Here is a 27,157-nt window from a genome sequence, read left to right on the forward strand (position 1 = left end):
CACTCACTCTCTCTCTGTAACTCACACTCTCTCTCTCTGTAACTCACTCACACTCTCTCTCTCTGTAACTCACTCACACTCTCTCTCTCTGTAACTCACTCACTCACTCTCTCTCTGTAACTCACTCACTCACACTCTCTCTCTCTGTAACTCACTCACACTCTCTCTCTCTGTAACTCACTCACTCACTCTCTCTCTGTAACTCACTCACTCACTCTCTCTCTGTAACTCACTCACACTCTCTCTCTCTGTAACTCACTCACACTCTCTCTCTCTGTAACTCACTCACTCACTCTCTCTCTCTCTCTCTCTCTCTGTAACTCACTCACTCTCTCTCTCTCTGTAACTCACTCACTCTCTCTCTCTCTCTCTCTCTCTCTCTCTGTAACTCACTCTCTCTCTCTCTCTCTGTAACTCACTCACTCTCTCTCTCTGTAACTCACTCACTCACTCTCTCTCTCTCTGTAACTCACTCACTCACTCTCTCTCTCTCTCTCTCTGTAACTCACTCACTCTCTCTCTCTCTCTCTCTGTAACTCACTCACTCTCTCTCTCTGTAACTCACTCACTCTCTCTCTCTCTCTCTGTAACTCACTCACTCACTCTCTCTCTCTCTCTCTCTCTCTGTAACTCACTCACACTCTCTCTCTGTAACTCACTCACACTCTCTCTCTCTGTAACTCACTCACTCTCTCTCTCTCTCTGTAACTCACTCACACTCTCTCTCTGTAACTCACTCACACTCTCTCTCTGTAACTCACTCACACTCTCTCTCTGTAACTCACACTCTCTCTCTGTAACTCACTCACACTCTCTCTCTGTAACTCACACTCTCTCTCTGTAACTCACTCACTCTCTCTCTCTCTGTAACTCACTCACACTCTCTCTCTCTGTAACTCACTCACACTCTCTCTCTCTGTAACTCACTCACTCACACTCTCTCTCTGTAACTCACTCACTCACTCTCTCTCTGTAACTCACTCACTCTCTCTCTGTCTGTAACTCACTCTCTCTCTGTCTGTAACTCACTCACACTCTCTCTCTCTGTAACTCACTCACACTCTCTCTGTCTGTAACTCACTCACTCTCTCTCTGTCTGTAACTCACTCACTCACACTCTCTCTCTGTAACTCACTCACACTCTCTCACTCTGTAACTCACTCACACTCTCTCTCTCTGTAACTCACTCACTCACTCTCTCTCTCTGTAACTCACTCACTCACTCTCTCTCTCTCTGTAACTCACTCACTCACTCTCTCTCTCTCTGTAACTCACTCACTCTCTCTCTCTCTCTCTCTCTGTAACTCACTCACTCTCTCTCTCTCTCTGTAACTCACTCTCTCTCTCTCTGTAACTCACTCACTCTCTCTCTCTCTCTCTCTCTGTAACTCACTCACTCTCTCTCTCTCTCTGTAACTCACTCACTCTCTCTCTCTCTCTCTCTGTAACTCACTCACTCACTCTCTCTCTCTCTCTCTCTCTCTGTAACTCACTCACACTCTCTCTCTCTAACTCACTCACACTCTCTCTCTCTGTAACTCACTCACCTCTCTCTCTCTCTGTAACTCACTCACTCACTCTCTCTCTCTGTAACTCACTCACACTCTCTCTCTGTAACTCACACACTCACACTCTCTCTCTCTGTAACTCACTCACTCACACTCTCTCTCTGTAACTCACTCACACTCTCTCTGTCTGTAACTCACTCACTCACACTCTCTCTCTCTGTAACTCACTCACTCACACTCTCTCTCTCTGTAACTCACTCACACTCTCTCTCTCTGTAACTCACTCACTCACACTCTCTCTCTCTGTAACTCACTCACTCACTCTCTCTCTGTAACTCACTCACACTCTCTCTCTCTGTAACTCACTCACTCTCTCTCTGTCTGTAACTCACTCACACTCTCTCTCTCTGTAACTCACTCACTCTCTCTCTGTCTGTAACTCACTCACTCTCTCTCTCTCTGTAACTCACTCACACTCTCTCTCTCTGTAACTCACTCACACTCTCTCTCTCTGTAACTCACTCACACTCTCTCTGTCTGTAACTCACTCACACTCTCTCTCTCTCTGTAACTCACTCACACACTCTCACTCTGTAACTCACTCACACTCTCTCTGTCTGTAACTCACTCACTCACTCTCTCTCTCTGTAACTCACTCACTCTCTCTCTGTCTGTAACTCACTCACTCACACTCTCTCTCTCTGTAACTCACTCACACTCTCTCTGTCTGTAACTCACTCACTCTCTCTCTGTCTGTAACTCACTCACTCACACTCTCTCTGTCTGTAACTCACTCACTCACACTCTCTCTCTCTGTAACTCACTCACTCACACTCTCTCTCTCTGTAACTCACTCACTCTCTCTCTCTCTGTAACTCACTCACACTCTCTCTCTCTGTAACTCACTCACACTCTCTCTCTCTGTAACTCACTCACTCACACTCTCTCTCTCTGTAACTCACTCACTCTCTCTCTGTCTGTAACTCACTCACTCTCTCTCTCTCTGTAACTCACTCACTCTCTCTCTCTGTAACTCACTCACTCACTCTCTCTCTGTAACTCACTCACTCTCTCTCTGTCTGTAACTCACTCTCTCTCTGTCTGTAACTCACTCACACTCTCTCTCTCTGTAACTCACTCACACTCTCTCTCTCTGTAACTCACTCACTCACACTCTCTCTCTCTGTAACTCACTCACACTCTCTCTCTCTGTAACTCACTCACTCACACTCTCTCTGTCTGTAACTCACTCACTCACTCTCTCTCTCTCTGTAACTCACTCACACTCTCTCTCTCTGTAACTCACTCACACTCTCTCTCTGTAACTCACACTCTCTCTCTGTAACTCACTCACACTCTCTCTCTGTAACTCACACTCTCTCTCTGTAACTCACACTCTCTCTCTGTAACTCACACTCTCTGTAACTCACACTCTCTCTCTGTAACTCACTCACACTCTCTCTCTGTAACTCACTCACACTCTCTCTCTTTCTCACTCTGTAACTCACTCTCTCACTCTCTGTCTGTAACTCACTCACAGATAGATAGATAGATAGATAGATAGATAGATAGATAGATAGATAGATAGATAGACAATTGGTTAAAAATAAGGAATTATAATTAGAATGTTTATTAATTAATTAAACAAACTGGTCTGGATAAGTTGAAAAGCTGACAGGAAGTGAAGTCCAGTGGTGTTGTATGTTGCGGTCAGACAAAACCACACTGATCAAAGCAAACACACATCGGCACATTTGGAGACAAAGAAAAGTGGAGTGTTATTGATGCTCTGGGGCTCTTATTGTTACAAGTCCAAAGGCCCGAGTAAAGATGAATGGAATCATGACTTGTAGCCTAAATTCTGCCAGTTGTGAGACTATAGCAATAGAATTACCACAAAAGTCAATCCAAATGAATGCAGGAATGGTTCAGAAACAAAATTAACTGTAGGCAACAACCGCCTCAGCATCAGTGTGCATGATATTCTACAAAGCTGTAACATATTCCAGTTTCATTTCTCTTCAAGGAAAGCTTCACCAAATATTTAAAGAAAATTAGAAAAGCTCTTTATGTACGAAGACCTTGTTCCAATAAGCACAAAATCTTTTTAACTTTCACGCAAATCATTTAAAATATTTGACTGCATGTTTATCCACATACCACACAGCCACTGGATCCGACTTGGAAATATTACGGAAGTGAGGAGGAAAATAAATAAATAATAATGAAAAAAAAAGACAGAGCCAATAACTGCTTTCTATGATGTTGTCTTCTTAATTTGCCAGAGCTGGAAAAACAATTATTGAGTTGATCAGGTTACCATGGTGCCTATTAAAGTCAGCAAACGTGCCCGGTGCTACAAATGCGGACTGCAATCAGGTTTTTTCCACCATTTCAGAGATAACGTTTTTGCTCCTAATTTCACTAAGTTGCTTCTGGGTATCAGAAGGAGCTGAAGGAATAGCAAATAAGTGTTTTCAGCTCTGAATGCTTATACCATGACGACTGAATTCTGACCGCATGAGCTGTGTTTAGTCCAGTATATATGAGACCAGCTGCTTCTTAAAGATTCTTCATCATGCTGTATAAGATTGAAACGAACTGGAAGAGGAAGATCCTCTAATGATAGATATATGTACTATGCTCAGGTACTATTACGTCATCAATCAGTGTGTTCACGGTTTTTAAAATGGCCTCGTATCAACAGAAACAAGGTTACTTCGTGAGCACTCGTGTCCGATCTTATCCGGTATGGTCCAATCAAAAGCAGAAATCACATCTGATTCCATGAGATGATCTCGGCATTCGTTAGACTCAGGAGTGGCTTTTGGCTGGTTGGAAGGAAAACCTGGTCTAGTTAAAGGTGAAGACGAGGAGTTTGGAGTCATTCATGTAGCAGCTTAGTAAAAGAGAACATGGAATGCTCATTGTTCAAAAGTGACCTTGACGTATTATTTCGTCTATTACTATTTCTATTAGCATGTGGAGTAGCTGAAATATTTGTAGTAGCTATAACAATTGAGATAGCTGTCCTCCTACTGCTGGCTTTTTATATAAACACTGACAGAAATCTGTGGTAGCTTAGTGGTTAAGAAGCTGGACTACTGATTGGTTGTAATGTCGAATTCCAGGTCCACCAGGCTGCCACTGCTGGGCCCCTGAGCAAGGCCCTTAATCCTCAAGTGCTCAGCTGTATTAAAAAATGAGATAAAATGTAAGTCACTTTGGATAAGGAAATCTGCCGAATGCCAGAAATGCACCAAATGACATAAAAGCACCAAATGCCAGAAATGCACCAAATGGATAAATGGACCAAATGCCGAAATGCACCAAATGCCAGAAATGCACCAAATGCACCAAATGGAGAAATGCACCAAATGCCAGAAATGCACCAAAGAATTCCTTCACAATACACAGTGAAAGAGAGAGAGATTAATTTTAAAAGCCCAGTCAGGAAATTCCAGTTGGTGATTCCACCAATATAGAAACTTTTAGAATCTAGCCTCACTTAAACTCGGCATAATTCATTAAAATAAGGCTTGATATGGACACACACATCACATAGCTAAAAGTTTCCACAGTTTTCCAAGTGAAATTCCTTCAAACAGCTGATCCTCCAGGATGGAAATTCCAGTCAGAGCTGGATTTGATGCTCCTAGAATACATGACTTCATTGAATCAGGTCAATAAGAGTCATTTCAGAAAAGCATTACAGGAATGCTGCTGGCAAGATTTAGTCTTCTTACTGATTAGGCTTTGAAGCACGGGGTTGGTTTTAACTGACTTACCCATTGAGCAAATCTGTGATGTTCTCTTTTGAACTGGGATAAGCCACAGGTCACTGGCTAATATGAGCTAAGCTCGGAGAAAAAGTGATGACTACGGGATAGCTTCGTAATCCCTGGAGTCGAGATTAGCCTTGCTGGAAATGACAGGCTTGGCAGGGTGTTGGCTAAAATCAGGACGAGTGATTTGGAGGGGATGGAGATTGAATGTGGGGGGAAATCGGTTCAGAGTCGGGTAATAGAGCTGCATGCTGGGGGGTGGGTGTGTGTGTGTGTGTGTGTGTGCGTGATAACAGAGACCACAAAAAATTTTTTCAATAACTAACATCATCAAAAGAATGGAAGCATTTTATGTTCACTTTGGATAAAAGGATTTATCGAGTAAATTGTCAAGTAAAAAAAAAAAAACAACACGATCCCCACGCCGGCGCTCACGGAGACGTGGAATAAAACCCTGCAAGTAAAATAAAAAGACACTGTTACTGTTATCATCGTTAAGATGGATTATTTTCCAATAACAGCGTGAAGGCATTGCTTTTATTCCACAGCAATTTACCAACAATGACTTTTCTTTCTTTTTTTTCCTAATTAAAGAAAGATGTTTAGGGAGCGTCTGCAAAAAAGTTAGTTTCCTGCTATCTTTTAACACTATGTTACAACAGCTATAAACTATTGTTCCTCACACTCGCTTAATCATTTTGTTAGTTAATAAAATTAAATTTAAGGTTTGGGTACACAGCTATTTCCTCTTCTAAGTTTCCCGAAGCTTCACTGAGCAGCAGAATATAAATCGGTGTGGAACAATTTATCTGATTTTTTTTTTATTAGATATATTTTTTATTTACTGATTTCCACTTGAACTTTTGCATTTACGTTTATATTTACAGCATGTTACAGATGGGCTTATCAGAAAAGCGTCTTAAAGAAGTGCTTTAAGGTCTGACGCTGATGATACTACACTGATCAGGCATAACATTATGACCACCTGCCTTATAATAGTGTTGCCCCCCCAGCCCTGACTCGTCCTGCACTGTGTATTCTGACACCTATCAGAACCAGCATTAACTTCTTCAGCAATTTGATCAACAGTAGCTCATCTGGATCGGCTCACACGGGCCAGCCTTCTCTCCTCACGTGCATCAATGAGCCTTGGCCGCCCATGACCCTGTCGCCGGTTCACCACTGTTCCTTCCTTGGACCACTTTTGATAGATGACCACTGCAGACGGGGAACACCCCACAAGAGCTGCAGTTTTGGAGATGCTCTGATCCAGTGGTCTAGCCATCACAATTTGTCCCTTCAACAAACTCACTTAAATCCTTACGCTTGTCCATTTTTCCTGCTTCTAACACATCAACTATGAGGACAAAATGTTCACCTGCTGCCTAATATATCCCACCCACTAACAGGTGCCATGATGAGGAGATCATATTCACTTCACCTCTCACTGCTCATAATGTTATGCCTGATCAGTGTATATCAAGAAATGCATAGACAATTAATTTTTTTTCTGTTTAAGTATTTCAGGAAGATGTAGGTCTTTAGACCTCGTTTGAAAGCAGGCAGCGACTCAGCCGTTCATGACTCTAGGGGAAGTTCATTCCAACATCCTGGTGCCAAAACAAAGGAGAGAGAAGAGTCTTGATGCATACCTTCCTTAAACCCTGGGAGATGGATATAATGTTATGAAAGGTTTAGATGTGTATTGCTTCGAAACTGACGCAGCCCAGCAGCTACATTCTTATTAAACATGTAGGATGGTGAGCTTCAGAAGAGGCTAAGTAAACAGAAACGAAGACAAATATAAACCTGATAGGGTCAAAGCAGCTCGAGGAAAACTAGCTTGAAAAGAAGTTACATTTCAAGAAAACCAATGCTACGTTCACACGAGATTATATTTGTCACATAGACAGTAAGATACAGTTTGTAATTTGCAGTGAGCTTGTTTGTTTCGAAAAGTCTCATGTTATATTACAAACTTGTGAATATTATAACCATTAAATGAACTTGTTTCCTAGATTTTCGTCTGAGTTTTTCTTTTTACACACACTACAACTCGTCACACACCTCTAATGTACAGTTTTATATTTTTGTAATACAGTACACAGTTATTCAGCATGTAAATAACTGTCAGTATGTTATTTATTCTTTCTTTTTAGTGTAAATTTGTGAGTTTAAAGTGTTTTGTTAAGTCAGTCCTCCCTTTGGCTCTTGAACTGTGATTATTGTGACACCATATTTCCTACTGGGGATTAATAAAGCAGTCTCTTCTACTACTACTACTACTACTACTACTATCTATAGTATTTGTACCTAACACCACCCTCACTCGTGCTTTATTCGAATTTAGTTAAAATCCAGAAGTGTATCAGAGATGAGGTTTTAGAAATCATGAATCCAATTGAACATCTGAAAGCTGCGATTGTTTCAGTGCTGTCTCGCCCCAACAATCAGACAACCTTCAGCCGAGCTCGGCTCACGAGTTCCTATTCGAGCGCTTTAGCGTTATTAACAAAGCCACGCGGACAAATGTCAGAATGAAGTGGGGGATGAGCGAGCGCGCGAACACGGCCAATTAGAACTGATGGACTTGCTTCCTTCCTTCCGAGCCAGCTGGGGGGAGTTGGAGGGAAAAATTAGATGAGCTTCGGAGGGAACACAAACGCTAGGCGTCTTTTGTTTGAATCAGCAGCACTGAATCAAAGCTCAATAAAAAGACAAAGAGGCCGATCCTTTTAACGGAGACGCTCGAGCTCTTGCCAAAATAATCCAATCATTTTCATAACCAGCAGTCCATGGATGAAATGATTTCCTCAATGTAACCGAAGGAGGGGAGAGAGAGAGAGACTTAACTAAAACATGCATCATGAGCAGACAACGTTTTGAATTTTCAGCTCTTCAAGATCGTCCTTGTTAGAACGTCCTTGCAAGGAAGAAAAGAAGTAACGGAGGATTAATGTGCTGGCGGGAAAATATTTTTGCTCAAAAAAATTTTTAAAAAAAATCACAGTAGCCTACAGACCCACCCCTTAACGTGACCATGGGACCATCTCACTCTCACACACACACACAAAACCCAACACACTCATCATTCCATGAAAGAACCTCTTGCTGGTTTTCTGAGAAACGACAGCACACACTGGCAAAAATAAACTTAATCCCATACAAAGGCCACGTTTAGAATGAATAAAAATCGATGAAATCCTTTCAACGGACCCGAGCGAGCCACACAGACACTCACACACACTCTCACAAACACGCTCACACACACGGGAATGGACTCGAGCATGCTGTAAGAATTGTCCAGTGCTGTCCTCGGACATTATTAACAACGCAACAGCTTTTTCAAGGATTTAATATTATTGATAAGAGCATTTTCTCAAAGGAATTTTAAATTCCAACACATCTTCAGGTTATGTTTAGCAGACCGGATACAGGAATCTTAAGAATAATTAATCCTCTATATTCTTTTTTTTTCTTTTTTTTACCGCAGAGTGAAATAAAAACTAGTCATGAATAGGATGTTTGGTTATTCTCTCAAAATTAACAGCATGATCGTACAACAATCAGGCAGAACATTATGACCACTGAGAGGTGAAGTGAATCTCCTCATCATGGCACCTGTTAGTGGGTGGGATATATTAGGCAGCAAGTGAACATTTTGTCCTCAAATGTTGATATGTTTGATGAAGGGCCAAATTGTGATGCCTAGACCACTGGATCAGAGCATCTCCAAAACTGCAGCTCTTGTGGGGTGTTCCCGGTCTGCAGTGGTCAGTATCTATCAAAAGTGGTCCAAGGAAGGAACAGTGGTGAACCGGGGACAGGGTCATGGGTGGCCAAGACTCACTGATGCACGTGGGGGGCAAAGGCTGGCCCGTGTGATCCGATCCAACAGACGAGCTACTGTTGCTCAAATTGCTCAAGAAGTTAATGCTGGTTCTGATAGAAAGGTGTCAGAATACACAGTGCATGATGGGTCAGGGCTGTTTTGGCAGCAAAAAGGGGACTAAGGGGGTCATAATGTTATGGCTGATTGGTGTATGATCCTAATTATTTTAGAAGTGGATTAAGATAAGATGGAACTTTATTAATCCCGAAGGAAATTGTTTTAAGGTTGGCTGCTTCAGATAAATATAAATAAGAGATAAATATAAATAATTTAATTATATATATATATATATATATATATATATATATATATATATCAATAAAATATAAATGTAGCATTTGACAAATATAAAATGTAGAGTCAGATCAGTAAAAAAATTCAGCTTTTATTTTTCAAAATTTGTAATGCAACTTTTCCCAATTTTTTTTTTTTTTAAAGGAAAAATATTTAAATTTGCTGAAATTGCAAACACAGGAATCTTCTTTTAAACTCCTACCAGTGAAGACACATACCTACTGACTGTCTATGACAGCTGTACTCATGTTTAATGCATGTGACTTGAGGACTTTGGCTGAATGTGTGCTGTGATTTCAGGCGACGAGTCTCGGCTCAAATCTGCGGAAAATCTGATCATTTTGAAAAGGAAAAACTCTGAATATCACGGAAGACGCTTGATTTGGTGTTAGCTTCTGTGATCACAATATATATATATATATATGTGTTATATAGGTGTAATAAATGTGTTATGTCATAGTATCTGTAGGATCACATGGATGCTCCACTTAATTTCTGTAAAGACATGAAAAAATTGTGAAATGCTTAAGTTGAATTTTTAAGCTTAATTTTGAGGTACAGCTTCCCTGTAAGTTTTCTGACTTGGAAAGATTTCAGGGAAGTGGACATTGCACACAAGGTTGAGGCTGGTGAAGGAGCGGGCACTCAGAGCTGCAATAACATAAGGTGATAACAGGAACTTAAGTTACTTTCTAAACGTCAGCAACATTGAATGTAACTATAAATCGGCCCACAATATCCTTTTTTTAATCTCACAACAACAAAGTGACCAGTGATCGTTAATTTTCAGAGAGCTAGCGACATCCAGAGATGGCGGTGACTAGATGTAAGGGTGTCCAGTGTCCAGATGTGGGGGTGTCCAGTGTCCAGATGTGGGGGTGTCCACTACCAATAAGAATAAACACAGCAGAGGTCATGTGATCCGCGGCAAAGAGCACACACTGCTTCTCCTTCATCACATATGATATGATGCAGATACACGGTATTGCCAAAAGTTTTGGGACACTCCTCCAAATCATTGAATCCAGGTGGTGTTTTTCAGGGCTTGTCCACTTAAAACTCTTAATGCTTCAGCATACCAAGACATTTTTGGACAATTTCATGCTCCCAACTTTGTGGGAACAGTTTGGGAATGACCCCTTCCTGTTCCAACATGACTGCACACCAGTGCACAAAGCAAGGTCCATAAAGACATGGATGAGTGAGTTTGGTGTGGAGGAACTTCACAGAGTCCTGACCTCAACCTGATAGAACACCTTTGGGATGAATTAGAGCGGAGACTTCTCGTCCAACATCATTTCCTGACCTCATAAATGTGCTTCTAGAGAGGAATGGTTAAAAATTCCCATAAACACACTCCTAAACATTGTGGAAAGCCTTCCCAGAAGAGCTGAAGCTGTCATAGCTGCAAAGGGCGGGCCAACTCCATATTACATTCATGTGCATGTAAAGGCAAACTTTTAGCATTAAAGTGCATTTTAATTTTATACACGAACACCAAATCTCCCTCCAGAATTTTTAGCGAAAGAAAACTAGATTTGGGATGCTAGTTGCTCCAACCACTGATAAACATTGTTACCATGGCAACCAGTAGTGTGGCGAACCTCCTGGTCTGTTTTGTTTAAATGAAATAAAACTTCTGCTCATGCTGTATAGGAAAATAATCAACCGATTAGCGTGACTTAACGTCGAGCCACATCACACAGACTCATCCTGGATTATTTGGGGTTTTTATTCCAGATGCAGCATATCGGTGCATTTGGGCAGAAGGACGGTCAGATATACATCATAAATCTCAATTAACTGACAGCCTGAATTCCACACACACCTAATCAATCTAACATCAAATCTGTACTTAATCATGACTTCATGCTGCACTTATTTACCCAGGAAGAAAAAGATAAACTGCATACTTTATATTAATGACTCCAAAAAGAAGCTCCATGATGATCGAGTATTATTGTACCAAAGATGTAAAAGTTTCAATCCAGTTCTCTCTGGACATTTGTTTTGTTTTTTATACAAAAGTCACATTCAAGCAAGTAAACAACCTAAATTAATTGTGCATGTTTTGGGGAAATAATTAACTTTACGGTCCAGAACTCATTAAGGTCTCTGTGAAATCGATAGCAGCAGCATGTTAATTGGTGTTCCAATGAGTGCGAGGACGTTAATGGACAACGTGATGGTGTTTATTAGGGTGCGGTTTTAATAGCCTCACACATGAAGTTATCGGAAGTACGGAAAAAAAGCCTTTAGAAATACAAACGAAACGAAACTGGAGAGGTTTTATACATTCAAGTAGTCCAGATTATACTTTGAGGTCACATACATGAAGGTGTTGGCTAATTAAAAAAAAAAAATCGGTGCCATGGGACAGGGCTAGTACTTGGTAGAACTTCTCATCTCTTCTCTTTCCTCCCTGACTCTATCTGAGGCTGCAAAGCTTTGCAATCAAGCAGTGAAACACTTGCGTGCACCTTAAGATGCAGCCAATCAGCACTTGCCCATTATCACCCCTGCCACAATTTCTATCCCGGGAACATTTTCAACAAGCATTGCTGCACCCTAAATTACCTCAAACGACTATAGAAATTTTTGTGAATCAAGAACTGCATGTATTTTATTTATTTATTTATTTTTGTTCCCTGTGAGAAATAAGGAATGTGAATCTTCTCTGGTCTGGGAAGCCGAATAACTCTTGGACAATTGGAACAGAAATTTTCTAGTAAAGGGAAATAAACAACAACAAATTTCTTTATTTAAAGTTTATTGTCCTTCAACGGCATATCCTCTTTATCAGTCGTCTTTTTACACCAGAGAAATGTGACAGCGATTCTAATTTTTAGTCCATTAAAGAGCGACACGTACTTTTTATTGAGTTGTAGTTCATTTCATGGTTAACATTTGTGGAGAAAAGTTTCCTCATCAGACTTTATCTCTTTCTCTTTCGAAGTTAAGACAAAATACATACAGGAAAAGCCTCTGTTCCAGTTTAGAAAGCTTCTAATGACAAATTTACCTTCAATCTATCCATCCATCTATCTAGCTATCCATCCATCTTCCTCATACAATTTATATACAGGTGAACCTGACACCTTTTGGACCAGTCTGAAAATTTGCACTCGTATGCACTAAGCAATAATTGCTAATCATCGGAAATGTGTGTATTTGTGTGTGTGTGCGCTCGAACTGACAGCAGGTGCAGAACCAAAATGGCTGACTGACTCCGCGTATACACACCGTAACAAAAACACTACATGCAGACCTGCTTTCCTTAATGGCTCACCTTTTCAGACCAGTGCTTAGAGCTTAGGGCTCAGGTGTGTGTGTGTATATATGTGTGTGTGTGTGTGTGTTTGAGAGAGAGAAAGAGGAAGAGGAACTGGTAGCAGCCTGGCACAGCTGGCACATAAGGGTGGCAGGCATCTGGCATGTGGAGAAAGTTTCTGGAGCAAAACAGTTGTCCCCTCTGGGTGATGCTCCCGTTGTCATATTCCCACCTCACACACAAGGCTGGACATGGCAGGAGAAATGAAGTATTCTGGACTATTCCATTTCCTTTAAACAGCATGGGAAGACTTCCAAGCTGAACAATAGCCCGCCGGAGAGATTTCTATAAATGCTATGAATGATTTCTGTAAATCTCAGGATCACACCTAAGTGGCAAATGCATGGGAGTGGTTTCATCATGTAAGAGGCAAAAACAGACAGTCCTGAGAAGAAGAGAAGGAGATAAGAAGTGGCCTTGAGTGCCATTACTCCGAACTGCAATTCCAACACTGGCTGTATGCCACTCAGCCACCCTCAGGCCTGTTCTTCTGGAAATAAACCACTTCTCAGACTTACACAGAGGGATAAAAAAAAGCACAATGTCAGCGTCGTCTAACAATCTTTCCTTCAATTCTCTTCGCATCTCAGGGCTTGTAAGACACGCACACACACAGGAAGAGTGTCTATGAATCAGAGTGTGTGTGTGTGTGGCTTCAAAGGCTGACTCTGCAACACTGCGCTTGGCCCATCAAAGGAACCTGACTGTTTCAAGGTCATCCCCTGATTCACTGCTACAGTGATATGAAATGGCTCCTTATAGCAAGCTGACACTGAAGAAGTGTGTCTGTGGTAGGGGTGTGTGTGTGTGTGTGTGTGTACATCATTTCTTATGTTTGCATTACCGAAGTGGCAGAAGCACCACCTGTTTAGTCATTTCTATGTCCTCAAAGTTACAGAGTCCAGTTGCATGGGTGAACACACACTCCCATCAATGACCACCAAACAGTGACCACTACTATTCAGTAACCAATCACTGACCACCACTGTTCCCAACAACCAATCACTGACCACCACTATTCAATAACCAATCCCTGACCACCACTATTCCATAACCAATCACTGACCAACCACTATTCAGTAACCAATCATTGACCACCACTATTCAATAACCAATCACTGACCACCACTGTTCCCAACAACCAATCACTGACCACCACTATTCAATAACCAATCACTGACCACCACTGTTCATCTCTGTAATGTCAATACTATACAGGTAATCTGTATTGACAGACAGACAGGCAGATAAAGACAGACTTATGAAGACAGTCTGACAGAGAGACAGACAGACTGACCAACCAAAAGATAAAGACAGACTGATGAAGGCAGACAGACACAGACAGACAGAGAGATAAAGACTGACAGGGAGACAGAAAGACAGGCAGACGGACAAAGACTGACAGAGAGACAGACAGACAGACAAAGACAAGCAAAGGCAGACAGATAAAGGAAGACTTACAGACGAACAGACAGACAGACAGACAAAGACAGGTAGGCAGGCAGGCAAACAGATACAGACAAACAGACAGACAGACAGACAGACAGACAGACAGTCAAAGACAGGCAGACAGATACAGACAAACAGACAGACCAACAGACAAATAAAGACAGACAGACAAAAACATACAGACAAATAGACAAGGACAGACAGATAAAGACTGACTGACAGACAGACAGACAGATAAAGACTGACAGGGAGACAGAGATACAGACAGACAAAGACAGGCAAAGGCAGACAGATAAAGAAAGACTTACAGACGTACAGACACAGATAAAAACAGTCAGACAAAGACAGACAGACAGATACAGACACACATACAGATACAGACAGACAGACAGACAAAGACAGACAGATAGATAGAGATACAGAGAGGCAGACAGATAAAACAGACAGACTGACAAACAAGGGCAGACAAGTAAAGACAGACATATAAAGACAGACAGATAGACTAAGTTGCAACAGAGACTGCAGGTTACTGCACCCAGCCTTAGTATAATACTGAAGTTTGAATATAATCATGCTGAACCCTGAGCACACGCTCGCTCGCCATGTATTTAAAAACCCCTCTGTTTCGCTCATCCTTCCTCACATTTTCTCTTCATCGATTCGAAAGCTCTTCTTAATTCTCTGTAGAAAAGACTCCGCTTCTTCTCGAGCCGTATTGTTGCGAGCGCTCTGCGAGGGCGGCTACCTAGAGTCAGTCAGGCGTCGGCAAATAAAGTGGATAATAAATTAATAAATAAATAAATAAATGACAAAAGAGTAATTGGAAATTAGCGGCGTCACCCTGATGCAGCAGGGCATGGCCGGCGTTAACTAGGCCTGTCTGAAAGTGAAGGCGGCGGCTAGAGGACGATTTAAAGAGTAATTGATTTTGTTTCCAATAACTCACAGACACAATGAGCTAATAATGCAGGAGGATGAAGTTCCACAGAGTGCAGCTCCTGAATGGACCCCAGCAGACAGTGGACCAAATCTGGCTTCAGGGTGAGGACAAGTACTGAAAGATCTTCCGCTTTTATGTCACTTTGAGCCAGAAATGCTGTTTAACTTTACTAGGAAATGATTTGTATATAAAGTAAATTCATTTTGTCTATTATAGAATTATTTTTTTTTGTTAATTATTTGGAAATATTTTCACTATAGCCGACTAGTCTTAGACATTTTTTCTTACTGGATGATAGTAAACACTTTTTAAACTTATTTCTGGCAACAAATCCTTTTATCTTAATATAATCACAGCAAAACTTTAAAGCCATGGGCCGATTTCTATGCCATTACTGTGCGGATATGGAAACTGCTTTATTACACACACCCTTGAATACTGACTCTATAAGTACAGGCCTGATGGGGTGATATAATTCCTACTACTTTAACTAACTTTTCCATGTAGTGGATTATGGCTGTGTCTCAATCAGCTCCCTAGCTCAGTAGTCAGGGCTTTGATCAGGGACTTGGTCATTTTAAGGGCTGTTTTTCTTGGTCTCTCTCTCTTTGTCTCGGTCTCTCTCCCCCTCCCACTCTCTCTGTCTCCGTTTCCCTTTCTCTCTCTCTCCCTCTCTCTCTCCCTGTGTCTCGCTCTCTCTCTTTCCCTCTCTCTCTCTCACCATCTGTCTCTCTCTCTCGCTTTTTCTCTCCATCTGTCTCTATCTCTTGCTCTTTCCCTCTCTCTCTCACTGCCTCTCTTTCCCTCTCACCCCCCCGTCTCTCTCTCTCTCTCCCCCCTCTCTTTCCCTCTCACCCCCTCGTTTCTCTCCCCTCCCCTCTCTTTCCCTCTCACCCCCTCTCTTTCCCTCTCTATCTGTCCCTCTCTCTTGCTCTCTCTCTCTCTCTCTCTCTCTCTCTCTCTCTCTCTCTCCCCCCTCCCTCTCTCTCTTTCTCTCTCTCCCCCTCTCTTTCCCTGTCTCTCTCTTGCTTGCTCGCTCTCTCTCTCGCTCTATTTCTCCATCTGTCTCTCTCTCAAAAAAAAAAAATCCACAATCAGGAAGCATCAATGCTCACTATGTTCCCATACTGGAAATGATGTCATATCCTCTGAAGCCTGTCAGCTAAAAAAAAAAAATGGTGGCCGAACCGCCATCTCAGCTAACTTTGTCTACTTTGAAGGTAGCTTGTTATTGTTGGTGTTGCTTTCAAATGATTACTTAGAGCAGCAGTTTTTATCTTTATTTCCTGTTTTATATACGGCTTTTTGAGTCTTTTAAGTGTTTACTGATTATTAAAAGAATCCAATAACTGCTTCAATGATTTTGCGTGAAGCACTGTGACCGAAATTTTCCATGATATCCTTTAAACAACAGAAAAAATCGGTCCTGTTTGTTAGTGACCTTTCACAAAGCGAATATTTCGCCATGACGCAGGAAACTGAGTCATCAGTGTCCAAATACGCAGTGAGACAGTGTCCTTACCAGTGTCCAAACTAGTGTACACAGTATACTGATTCACCACCAAGAGAGCTGATTGAGACGCAGCCTCAGACTTTTGGGAAAAAAGTGTATGCACTGACCTTCGTGCACGGTCACGCCGCAGTTGTCGCACTGGATGATCTCATCCGTGTCCTCGCTGTTGTCTCCCAGACAGACGCAGCAGATCAGGATGTGCTCCATCCTCTGCGAGGTCCACACCTGAGCTCGCTCCACCAAAGAGTCCTGGAAACAACATGCAGAAACATCAGGATCTGAGATTCAAGCATTTTAGGAACTACTCTATGAGAAATCAGACTGAATGTTTGGTACAATAACCACCCTTTCCTCTAGGCATGTGCTCATAACTGACTAATCCCTATTTCTGACAAACTGAGGCAGGATATAACGAGGAAACTAAATGCTTCCATCATCAGTGTGGTTTTTTGAGTGGGTTTTTGGTTAAATGCCTGAAATAAGTTCTCAACACAAGCTTTTTTGAAAGTGACTAAATGGGTAGACAGTGGTGAGACCGGCCATGCTGTATAGTTTAGAGACAGTGTCACTGAGACAGAGACAGGAGTCAGAGCTGGAGGTAGCAGAGCTGAAGATGTTGAGGTTTTCTTTGGGAGTGACGAGGTTGGACAGGATTAGGAACGAGTACATCAGTGGGACGGCTCATGTTGGACATTTGGGGGACGAAGTTAGGGAGGACAGATTAAGATGGTTTGGACATGTCCAGAGGAGGGAGAGTGAGTATATTGGTAGGAAAATGTTGGACATGGAGCTGCCAGGCAGGAGGCAAAGAGGAAGGTCAAAGAGGAGGTATATGGATGGAATAAATGAGGATATGAAGCTAGTGGGTGCAAGAAGATAGGGATAGGTGGAGAGAGATGATTCGGCCACCCCTGACTCGTGAACAACTCTCTCTCTCTCTCTCTCTCTCTCTCTCTCTCTCTATATATATATATATATACATACATATATATACATACATACATATATATATATATATATATATATATATATATACACACATACACACATTTTTTATGTTGTTTAAAGAATATTATAAAATATATATATATATCTCTGGTCAGACAACATCGATTCATTTTCCACGAAAACACTTCTTTAATCATTTCAGCTCTAATTCGAATCATATTTTTATGTTTTTCATATTAATAACGCCCTGCTTTAAATACGGATTTGTTTCTATCGGAACAGCTTACAAAGAGACTTACATGGTGGATGCTCGGCATAAACGGATTAGAAAAAACGAGTGTAGTCATTGATATGGTGAGGTTTACTGTGAGGAGACGATTAGTCGAGCCTTTATTTCGTGAAGGAGTCTGCAGTGTCAGCGCTTCGCAGGCAAAGAGACAGGAAAGGAGAAGGGAATAACAGGAACAGGAAATAACTTGTCTTTACACAGGTTCCAACTACAAATGGATAAAAGTACAATGTACTGAAGGAGCGATTTAATTAAGGAAAAAAATGGCATCAACAGGGGAAAAAAAACGCACAGAAAGTTCCAAAAAGCACAGAAAGTTCCACATAATTAAACTGAGTAGCATTAACACAATTCGTTTTTCTACATCCAACATGATTTAGTTGTATTTTCAAAGTGATGAATAAACTCGAACCCTACATGAAGTGATCACACTCACTCTACACCATTCGGTCTAGCCGTTAGGAACTTGTTTCAATCCAATTCAGTTCAGAATTAAATAAAAAATAAATTGTAAAAAGTTTCTTTAAATTAGATGCAATTATTTTCTTAAATCATACTAAGCACATGTTTCTTTATTTTTAGTGTAACAGCCCCCAAGCCAAGGGCAATTATTTTCAGGCCATCCTGCCATGATTTTTTAAATGACTCATTAATTATTATTATTATTTTTAATAGTAGTATCACATTATGATGATGATGATGATGATGATGATGATTATTATTACTAGGAGTAGTGGTAGTAGTAGTATCACTTATTATTTATTATTATTATTATTATTATTAATAATAATAATAATAATATAAATAATAATAATAATATCAATAATCACACAACCTCTACATCATTCAATCTAGAAATTAAAACCTTTTTTTTTTAATTCAGTTTACTATAAGCATGGCAATCATGTTTTGTTGAGAAGTTTACAAGTTTTCTGTAAACTGCACCTAATTTTTTCTTCAAGTCTGACTGAGCACTTAGTCCTTTATTTACAGTGCAACAGCCAACAACCCAGTGCTGACTATTTTCAGTACCTGAAAATTCCATTACTCATTATTAAGAGATAAATATTAAATTAAAACTTTGACAGTGTCCATTAAAAGATATACAAATAAAATGTAAATAGTAGTAGTAACATTATTATCATCATCATCATCATCATCATTATTATTATTATCATTATTATTATTATTATTATTAATTAGTGTACAGGGATCTGCCGGCTTGTTCATCTGATCCACCTTCAGCAGTAACAGCAGCTCAATGTTCCTTCCATTACACTGATCTGGGGATAAATTTCCCACTCGGACGTGACTCCTGAACCTCTGTACTGAAATAACAGACTGATCTCAGATTAAAAAATGGGAGCAAAAAAAAAAAAAAGCAATGGCAATCTTTCACTGTAATTTCCCCAGAGAGATGGATAGATTCGTCAATTTTATAAACAGACTTCAAAATTTCTGGCTAAGTCAGTTATCAGCGAGACCTTATGGTCTTTTGAAAAGTTCAATCTGATATTACAAAAGCCACTGATTGTATTATCTGACTGTATGATTTGCTCAGAACTCGTGTGCACGTTCATTTGGATGCACCGCAAATTGTATGGGTGACCTTTAAAAAAAAAAAAAGAAAAAAAAAAGCAAACGAGACCTTGTTTAACTACAGAAAACAAAGTGCAACTTTTAAACTAACTAACCAAGAAGAATGATGAGAACTGTTTACTTTTCCGTGTCATGTCACTTCACAGTGAAGCTTAATATTTTATATTGCCAATAGTTTTGGGACACCCCTCCAAATCTTCGAATTCAGGTGTTGTTTTTCAGGGGTTGGACTCGGCCCCTTAGTTCCAGTGAAAGGAACTCTTAAAAAGACGTTTTTGGACGACTTCATGCTCCCAACTTTGTGGGAACAGTTTGGGGATGACCCCTTCCTGTTCCAACATGACTGTACACCAGTGCACAAAGCAAGGTCCATAAAGACATGGATGAGTGAGTTTGGTGTGGAGGAACTTCACAGAGTCCTGACCTCAACCCGATACAACACCTTTGGGATGAATTAGAGCAGAGACTTTAAATGAATGTAATATGGAGTTATCCCTTTTGCAGCTATAACAGCTTCAACTCTTCTGGGAAGGCTTTCCACAAGGATTAGGAGTGTGTTTATGGGAATTTTTTTATGGGAAGCGCATTTGTGAGGTCAGGCACTGATGCTGGACAAGAAGGCCTGGCTCACATGAAAGTAGTTTTTCATCACTATTTCTGTTTTTACCTAGCCTACTAGGGACAACAGGGTTTTTTACAATGTTGTCCATAAATACTAAGTCATTTAACTCGATTTTTTTAATGGATAAAATTACGAACTGCAACCCTTTTATATGTTTGCTATCTTCTCAATTAATTATATTAGAATTAAAAGAGTCCTGGCTCATTATATATCAGACTTGAAGCCATAAAATAATTCATATGTTTACACTGATTGAAAAATATCTAATCAGTCGAAGTGGTAGTGACTGGACTTGTTCAAATCCAACAATTTAGGGTCTAACACAGCTTTCTCCTGCCTGATATTCCACTACATAAGATCTCTAAAAGGTTATGATCCTTGAACTGCTGCTTAGCTTTTGTACCTTTGACTTCAAGCGATTGTTTCTAATCTTTCACTAAAAGAACGGATGTGATGATCAGACAGATTCTCTCTCACCTCGTTTCCCTTTCCCTGAGATGTGCTATGGCTGTCGTTGGTCTCCTCCTCATCGAACGCTCCGGTGTTCTTGCTGGCTTTCTTCCTGGCTTTTTTAACCGCCACTTCGCTGTCGGTGCTGCTGCTGCTCTCGTCGTTGTCGTCCTCGTTCTCCTCGTCGTTATTGTCGTCACCGTCGTCGTCATCATCGTCGTCGCCGTCATCATCGTCCTCCCCTGCGCTGCCTTCATCCTCTCCCTCATCCTCACTTCCTCCTTTCTCCTTCCCGCCAGCTTTGTTTTTCTTCTTTCCAGACGTGGGCCTCCAGTCGTTGTCATCCTCGCTGTCGTAATCGTCCATTTCGTTCAGCTGATCCATCGTGGTGAAGTCCAGCATGGGCCGGTTTCTCCGAAGGTTCCACTTTTTAGGGCTTTCTTCCACCGTGCTGCTCCCGTTGGGCTCCGTGTCTGAGGTTTTTTCGGCTTTCTTGCTTTTTTTAGAGACCGGTTCTTTTTTGCTGCTTTCCTCAGAGGAAGGCTGGTCCTTGGATTTCTCTTCTTCTTCTTCCTCTTGCACATCTTCTTTAAGCTCCTTGTTCTCTTCATCTTCGACGCCCTCCTCGTCTGGAGATACGGCAGCATCCGACTCACTGTCTGCACCTCCGACGCTGTCTTTGGAGCCCTCGTCGTCGCTGCCGTTCCCTGTGCCCTCTGACCCTGAGACACATGAAGGAGCAGAGAACTTTGATTAAAGTTGGACAGAAATCATTATTGTGTAACAGTGAATGTAGCTAATTGTCAATATAAGCATTATATTTTGTTGTCAATGTATCATATGCAGCTAGGCTGGAGTTTATTATCTTGCTACCTGATGGTGTTAGTCACAAGGTCTTAGACAACACAGTTAACCCTATTTTTTCCAGACTATTTTTATTTCTAATTAATCGGATAAGCCTATTAGAAAACACTATAGATGTTTACTATTGACACTAATGCTAATTAAAGTGCTAGTAAAATATATTTAAGTCATCAGACTTTTGTAAAACGGCTACAGAATCTATTTTTTAAGTCACAATTTTAGATTATTCCCTAAAAGATTCCTGACTTCCTGTTTGTTTGCTTGCTAATTCAAACAAACCATCAGGCCATGCAGTGTGAACTCTTGGAGCTTGAGAGATCAGTGTTAGGATCTCATTATCAGCTGCCATGTTCCTGCACCTTCACTGATACGGTCCTCGTGAGACAGCAAACTATCCACCGAGTGTCTATCACAGCCAAACAACCTGACAGCAGGTGCCTCATACAAGATGCGTTTATTTAGAAATAAGATAAAGCAAAGGTAAGCTAGCCAGTGTTGTGGACTTTGTTGGTAAAACCTGAGACCTGCTTATTGACTTTAAGTGAAACCAAATGCTATTTTATGCAGATTTTACTGAGTGTCCTGCTCTCAATCAGCTCTCCAGCTCACATCCCAGCTACTGATTATATGATTCCCAATGACCAATCACTGATCACCGCTGCTCCCAATGACCAATCACTGATCACCGCTGCTCCCAATGACCAATCACTGATCACCGCTGCTCCCAATGACCAATCACTGATCACCGCTGCTCCCAATGACCAATCACTGATCACCGCTGTTCCCAATGACCAATCACTGATCACCGCTGTTCCCAATGACCAATCACTGATCACCGCTGTTCCCAATGACCAATCACTGATCACCGCTGTTCCCAATGACCAATCACTGATCACAGCTGTTCCCAATGACCAATCACTGATCACAGCTGTTCCCAATGACCAATCACTGATCACAGCTGTTCCCAATGACCAATCACTGATCACAGCTGTTCCCAATGACCAATCACAGCTGTTCCCAATGACCAATCACTGATCACCGCTGTTCCCAATGACCAATCACTGATCACAGCTGCTCCCAATGACCAATCACTGATCACAGCTGTTCCCAATGACCAATCACTGATCACAGCTGTTCCCAATGACCAATCACTGATCACAGCTGCTCCCAATGACCAATCACTGATCACAGCTGTTCCCAATGACCAATCACTGATCACAGCTGTTCCCAATGACCAATCACTGATCACAGCTGCTCCCAATGACCAATCACTGATCACAGCTGCTCCCAATGACCAATCACTGATCACAGCTGCTCCCAATGACCAATCACTGATCACAGCTGTTCCCAATGACCAATCACTGATCACAGCTGTTCCCAATGACCAATCACTGATCACAGCTGTTCCCAATGACCAATCACTGATCACAGCTGTTCCCAATGACCAATCACTGATCACAGCTGTTCCCAATGACCAATCACTGATCACAGCTGTTCCCAATGACCAATCACTGATCACAGCTGTTCCCAATGACTAATCAGTGATCACAGCTGTTCCCAATGACCAATTACTGATCACAGCTGTTTCCAATAACCAATCATTGATCATAGCTGTTCCCAATGACCAATCACTGATCGGCACAGTTCCCAATGACCAATCACTGATCGGCACAGTTCCCAATGACCAATCACTGATCGGCACAGTTCCCAATGACCAATCACTGATCGGCACAGTTCCCAATGACCAATCACTGTTTGCCGCTGTTCCCAATGACCAATCACTGTTTGCCGCTGTTCCCAATGACCAATCACTGTTTGCCGCTGTTCCCAATGACCAATCACTGTTTGCCGCTGTTCCCAATGACCAATCACTGATCGCTGCTGTTCCCAATGACCAATCACTGATCGCTGCTGTTCCCAATGACCACCACCATTGTTTCAAACAGCCAATCATTGATCATTAGCCAATGACTGCTTTTCATTGACTTTGTCTCATTGTCTAATATAATTATTGCTGCCATTAACCAATCATAGATCAGCCTTGTTTCCAATAACCAATCACTGACAATCACTGCTCCTAATGACCAATCAGCCACATTCACACTTCTTTAACCTAAATTTTGCTTTGTCAAAGAGCCATGATGAATGTACAGCTGTTTTCTTCATGCCGTTATCACTACCTTTTGTGTCTGCATTCTTGACAGACATCAGTTTCAATTCTGTTACAACTCTGTTCTCTTCTATGTTACAGTAAGAGTCTAGAAAAATCCTCTATCTACATGTTCTGATGCAAATTATCACAGTGATTCAATACATATGCAAAATTGTGTTGTGACGGCATTAGGTGACTTCTAGCAATTAGCTGTATAGCTACGGTGAATGAAAATATTTTATGCTAACATAAAAGTGCAGTCTTTTGCACACCATACATGAACTCTCCTAGGCAAGTTATACAGAAATAGATAGACAGCGAAAGTTGTATATTTAGGATAAGGTAGGTCATGTGCTATTGTTAATGATAGCAGACCTTACAGTTATCAGAAAATAATCGACTCCAGGGTGTGATCAGCTATAGATTACTCGAAACCTCACATACCGAAATGTTTACTTACAGTATCAGCGCCTTACATTGTATGAAATAGTCATGACAGGAATCCACTCATTAATCACAATAAAGCAGGTACATCTTATAAGGCACTGATTACCCGAGGCATCTGCGTCTCCCACTTCGAAATCGCTGTCATCCGAGCTGTCATAGTCCAGGACATCTAGAAGTGAGGCAGCCAGGGGCTTCACCTGCCTGCGCTTGGAGGCTCGATCCATTGGGGGAAAGACTGGGACAGAGATTACGCAATAACTGGAGACAGAAGAAGTGGAACAGATATCAGCAGATCCATTATACCACAGAGATCAGGGTCAAACTCATATCACTGCTATTTATGCCCTTCAGATATTGGGCGTCATCATGCATCATATGTCCTGTAACTTGCTGATTCTCTACATTTATTACTGAAGCTGTTTTATACCACAGTTACTTCCGGGATTAATCATAGATATGTATAATAATCTATTTTGAAAAAGGGGAGCAGGCATGAGCATGAGCATGAATGGTTAGTTGTCTAATGTGTAGCCAGTTAGCATCAGATTGAATGAAACTAAATATTTGGTTTAAACATAAAACCTGACGCTTTGTGGCACGAGCCAGAAGAATGGCTCGTGCTAGCCAGAAGAATGGCTCGTGCTATCTCATTTCATCCAGCCGCATTAGCCCCAGTGCCAGTTAGCAGCAGCTAGCAATAGCATCATGGAAGCCTGTAAAAGGCGCACGGAATCTCCACATTCTCCCGCTATCTAATCCAAATGATTCATTTTGCATGCGTTTCGTATTAAAGCACGCGTGACGAAACTGCTCACAAAACATCAACCACGACCGAAAAACATCACCTACTTTATTTTGTAGCTTGGACAATAGTAGGCTACAATGAACACTTTTTCATCTCGTGCGTACTACGCGCCAAGTTTGTGCCCACGTAGCGCACAAGGGGCGGAGTTTCAGACCGTGCAAACGCCAGTCGCTGCGATTTGCGCTGACGTTTTCTACAGAAGGCGTGGCGTAGAAAGTCTAACCACGAACGCAGCATCCTTTTGTGTTCTCGTAATGCACAAGGGGGCGGGACTTCGGAACCATAGCAACGCTCATAGCGTCATTCTGGCTAGGGGATGTAAACGTGATTAGAATATTTTTAGAATATTTTTTTACGTAAGGAATTTAACTTTAATTTTAAGTTTATTGGGATAGAATTTTGTATGTAATTGTATACATGGTACAAAATAAAATAAAAGACAAAATAAAGTTAACAGTGGTTCTGATTATATATATATATACATATATAATAAATAATAAAACAGGTAAAATATATATATTTTTAAAAAGCTCTTTTTAATGGACTGCATATAAACCATGAAAGACACAAAAAGAGGAAGGGAGAAAAAGAGAAAAAAGGATAAGAAAAAAGTAATTATATAAAATAATTGACCTATAATAGTTTATAATATTTATTCATTAAAATAAAACACAAAATAAAGTTAACAGTGATTTTAAATAGTCAATTAGGGTACAAACAGTATCTATTATATAAAATATTTCTTAAAAGTTTTTTTATTAGCTCACTAGGCAAAAAAATTTTTTTTAAAAATTCTATGGACTGCATATAAGCCACGAAAGACATGAAAAGAAAGGGGGGAAAGAAAAAAGAAAGAACAGAAAAAAAAGTAATTATATAAAATAATTCACCGTTAATAGCATATAATATTCATTAATTAAAGCAAGTTACATACCAGCAATTATACATGATGTGTCCAAAAAAAAAGGACTGTTAACATTTCCCTTTAATTCCATTTTATACATATTTCTTTAAAATGCAAAAGTTATAGGATATGTAATGGCGATTATAAAAGTCTTATTCACTGACTGTATGAATGTTAGTAAAGGCAGCTGTTGGTTATTTGTCTTAGTTTGTTATTATTTAAACTTTTTAAAATGTGTTAGTTACTTGGTTAATGTCCCTGACGGTGTATTAAAGATAAAGCTGATGCTTTCTTCATGTTAAATAATGCATTACATAATGTCAGATCATCTCATGTCCAATAGAATGTTCAAACAGTGTTAGTTTATTTGGATACTAGTCTGTAATTAGTTACACATCAAACAGAAAATGGATGGAGGGATGTACAGCCATCACGATTGTTCCAGTCCATTGAATGCATCCGAAACTGCATCCAGCTGCTGTTTGTACCTCTAGTGAGATGTAAATTACAGCTGAGACTTCCATTTCTGCAATATGTGTATATTAGAATGGTAATTGTGTGTGTGTGTGTGTGTGTGTTGAATAGATGCAAATGTACACTGTGAATAAAACGATTCTTCTTCAGAATTACTGTGTGGTTTGATTACAGCTGTAATTTTGGTTTGTCCTAATATTCAGGGAATAAAACAGCGAGTACTGGCTTTACCTTGTTAACATTTACATCTGTTCCTGATGTAGAATACAAGGCAAGCATATTGAGCTGAGCAAGTGATGCTTAAAGACACAAGGGACCAATAATGGCTTTCTGGAAGTTTGTGCGATTTGAACTCTTCACTTTAGGCACTAGCACAGCACTTACTTGCACCCAGCTATCACTGGGCAGCTTCGAAAAACCTTTCTAGATCAGATTCAGAGTCAACAAAGTCATGTGGTGAGTGTTATCTTTTAATTTCTCCACATTAGCCCTTTGTGTTGCTTTCTCCCACGGCAAAATAAGCCTATATTCATTCTAATCCTATTGCACACATTGGAAATGATGTGTTGATTGTGGTGATGTCATTGTTTTAGAAAAGGTCTGTTTCCCCTTTAGGCCTATATCAGTTTAAACAGTTTTTGATAGTTATTTCACCCTCATTTACATAACATGGCATTTTCAACAGATTGCTATATAACAGTTACTGGAAAAATTCACATAAACACCATGGAATTCAAAAGTAGTGATGTTGACGATGAATTAAAGCAGATGTCGGAGGCTGAACGCAGTAGAAAACATGCGTAATAACACGAATATTAGACTGATTGGAGGAAATGACTGCTTTGGCTTGTGTTCAGAGCCAGGTTTGTTTTCTGTTGTCCTCTGATGACT

The 27,157-nt window shown here is 40.7% G+C and overlaps 1 protein-coding gene across 2 annotated transcripts in view; it reads right to left on the reverse strand.

The window, feature by feature from the left end:
• phf14 (PHD finger protein 14) overlaps positions 1-25,013 on the reverse strand; it is a 110,767-nt gene extending 85,754 nt beyond the window's left edge. The window contains exons 1-4 of one of the 2 annotated variants that reach the window (XM_058404852.1): positions 24,933-25,013; positions 24,190-24,341; positions 20,648-21,342; positions 16,820-16,961 (exon numbers count right to left, since the gene is read on the reverse strand). In XM_058404852.1, the coding sequence (XP_058260835.1) occupies positions 16,820-16,961; positions 20,648-21,342; positions 24,190-24,307 (955 nt within the window). In that variant the 5' untranslated portion in view covers positions 24,308-24,341; positions 24,933-25,013. Of the gene's footprint in view, positions 1-16,819; positions 16,962-20,647; positions 21,343-24,189; positions 24,342-24,932 lie in introns of those variants that run through there. The other variant, XM_058404853.1, reaches the window with a different exon arrangement.
• Positions 25,014-27,157: the final 2,144 nt, after the last annotated feature.

Source organism: Hemibagrus wyckioides, linkage group LG12 (genome assembly GCF_019097595.1).
Source record: "Hemibagrus wyckioides isolate EC202008001 linkage group LG12, SWU_Hwy_1.0, whole genome shotgun sequence".
Classification (NCBI taxonomy): domain Eukaryota; kingdom Metazoa; phylum Chordata; class Actinopteri; order Siluriformes; family Bagridae; genus Hemibagrus; species Hemibagrus wyckioides.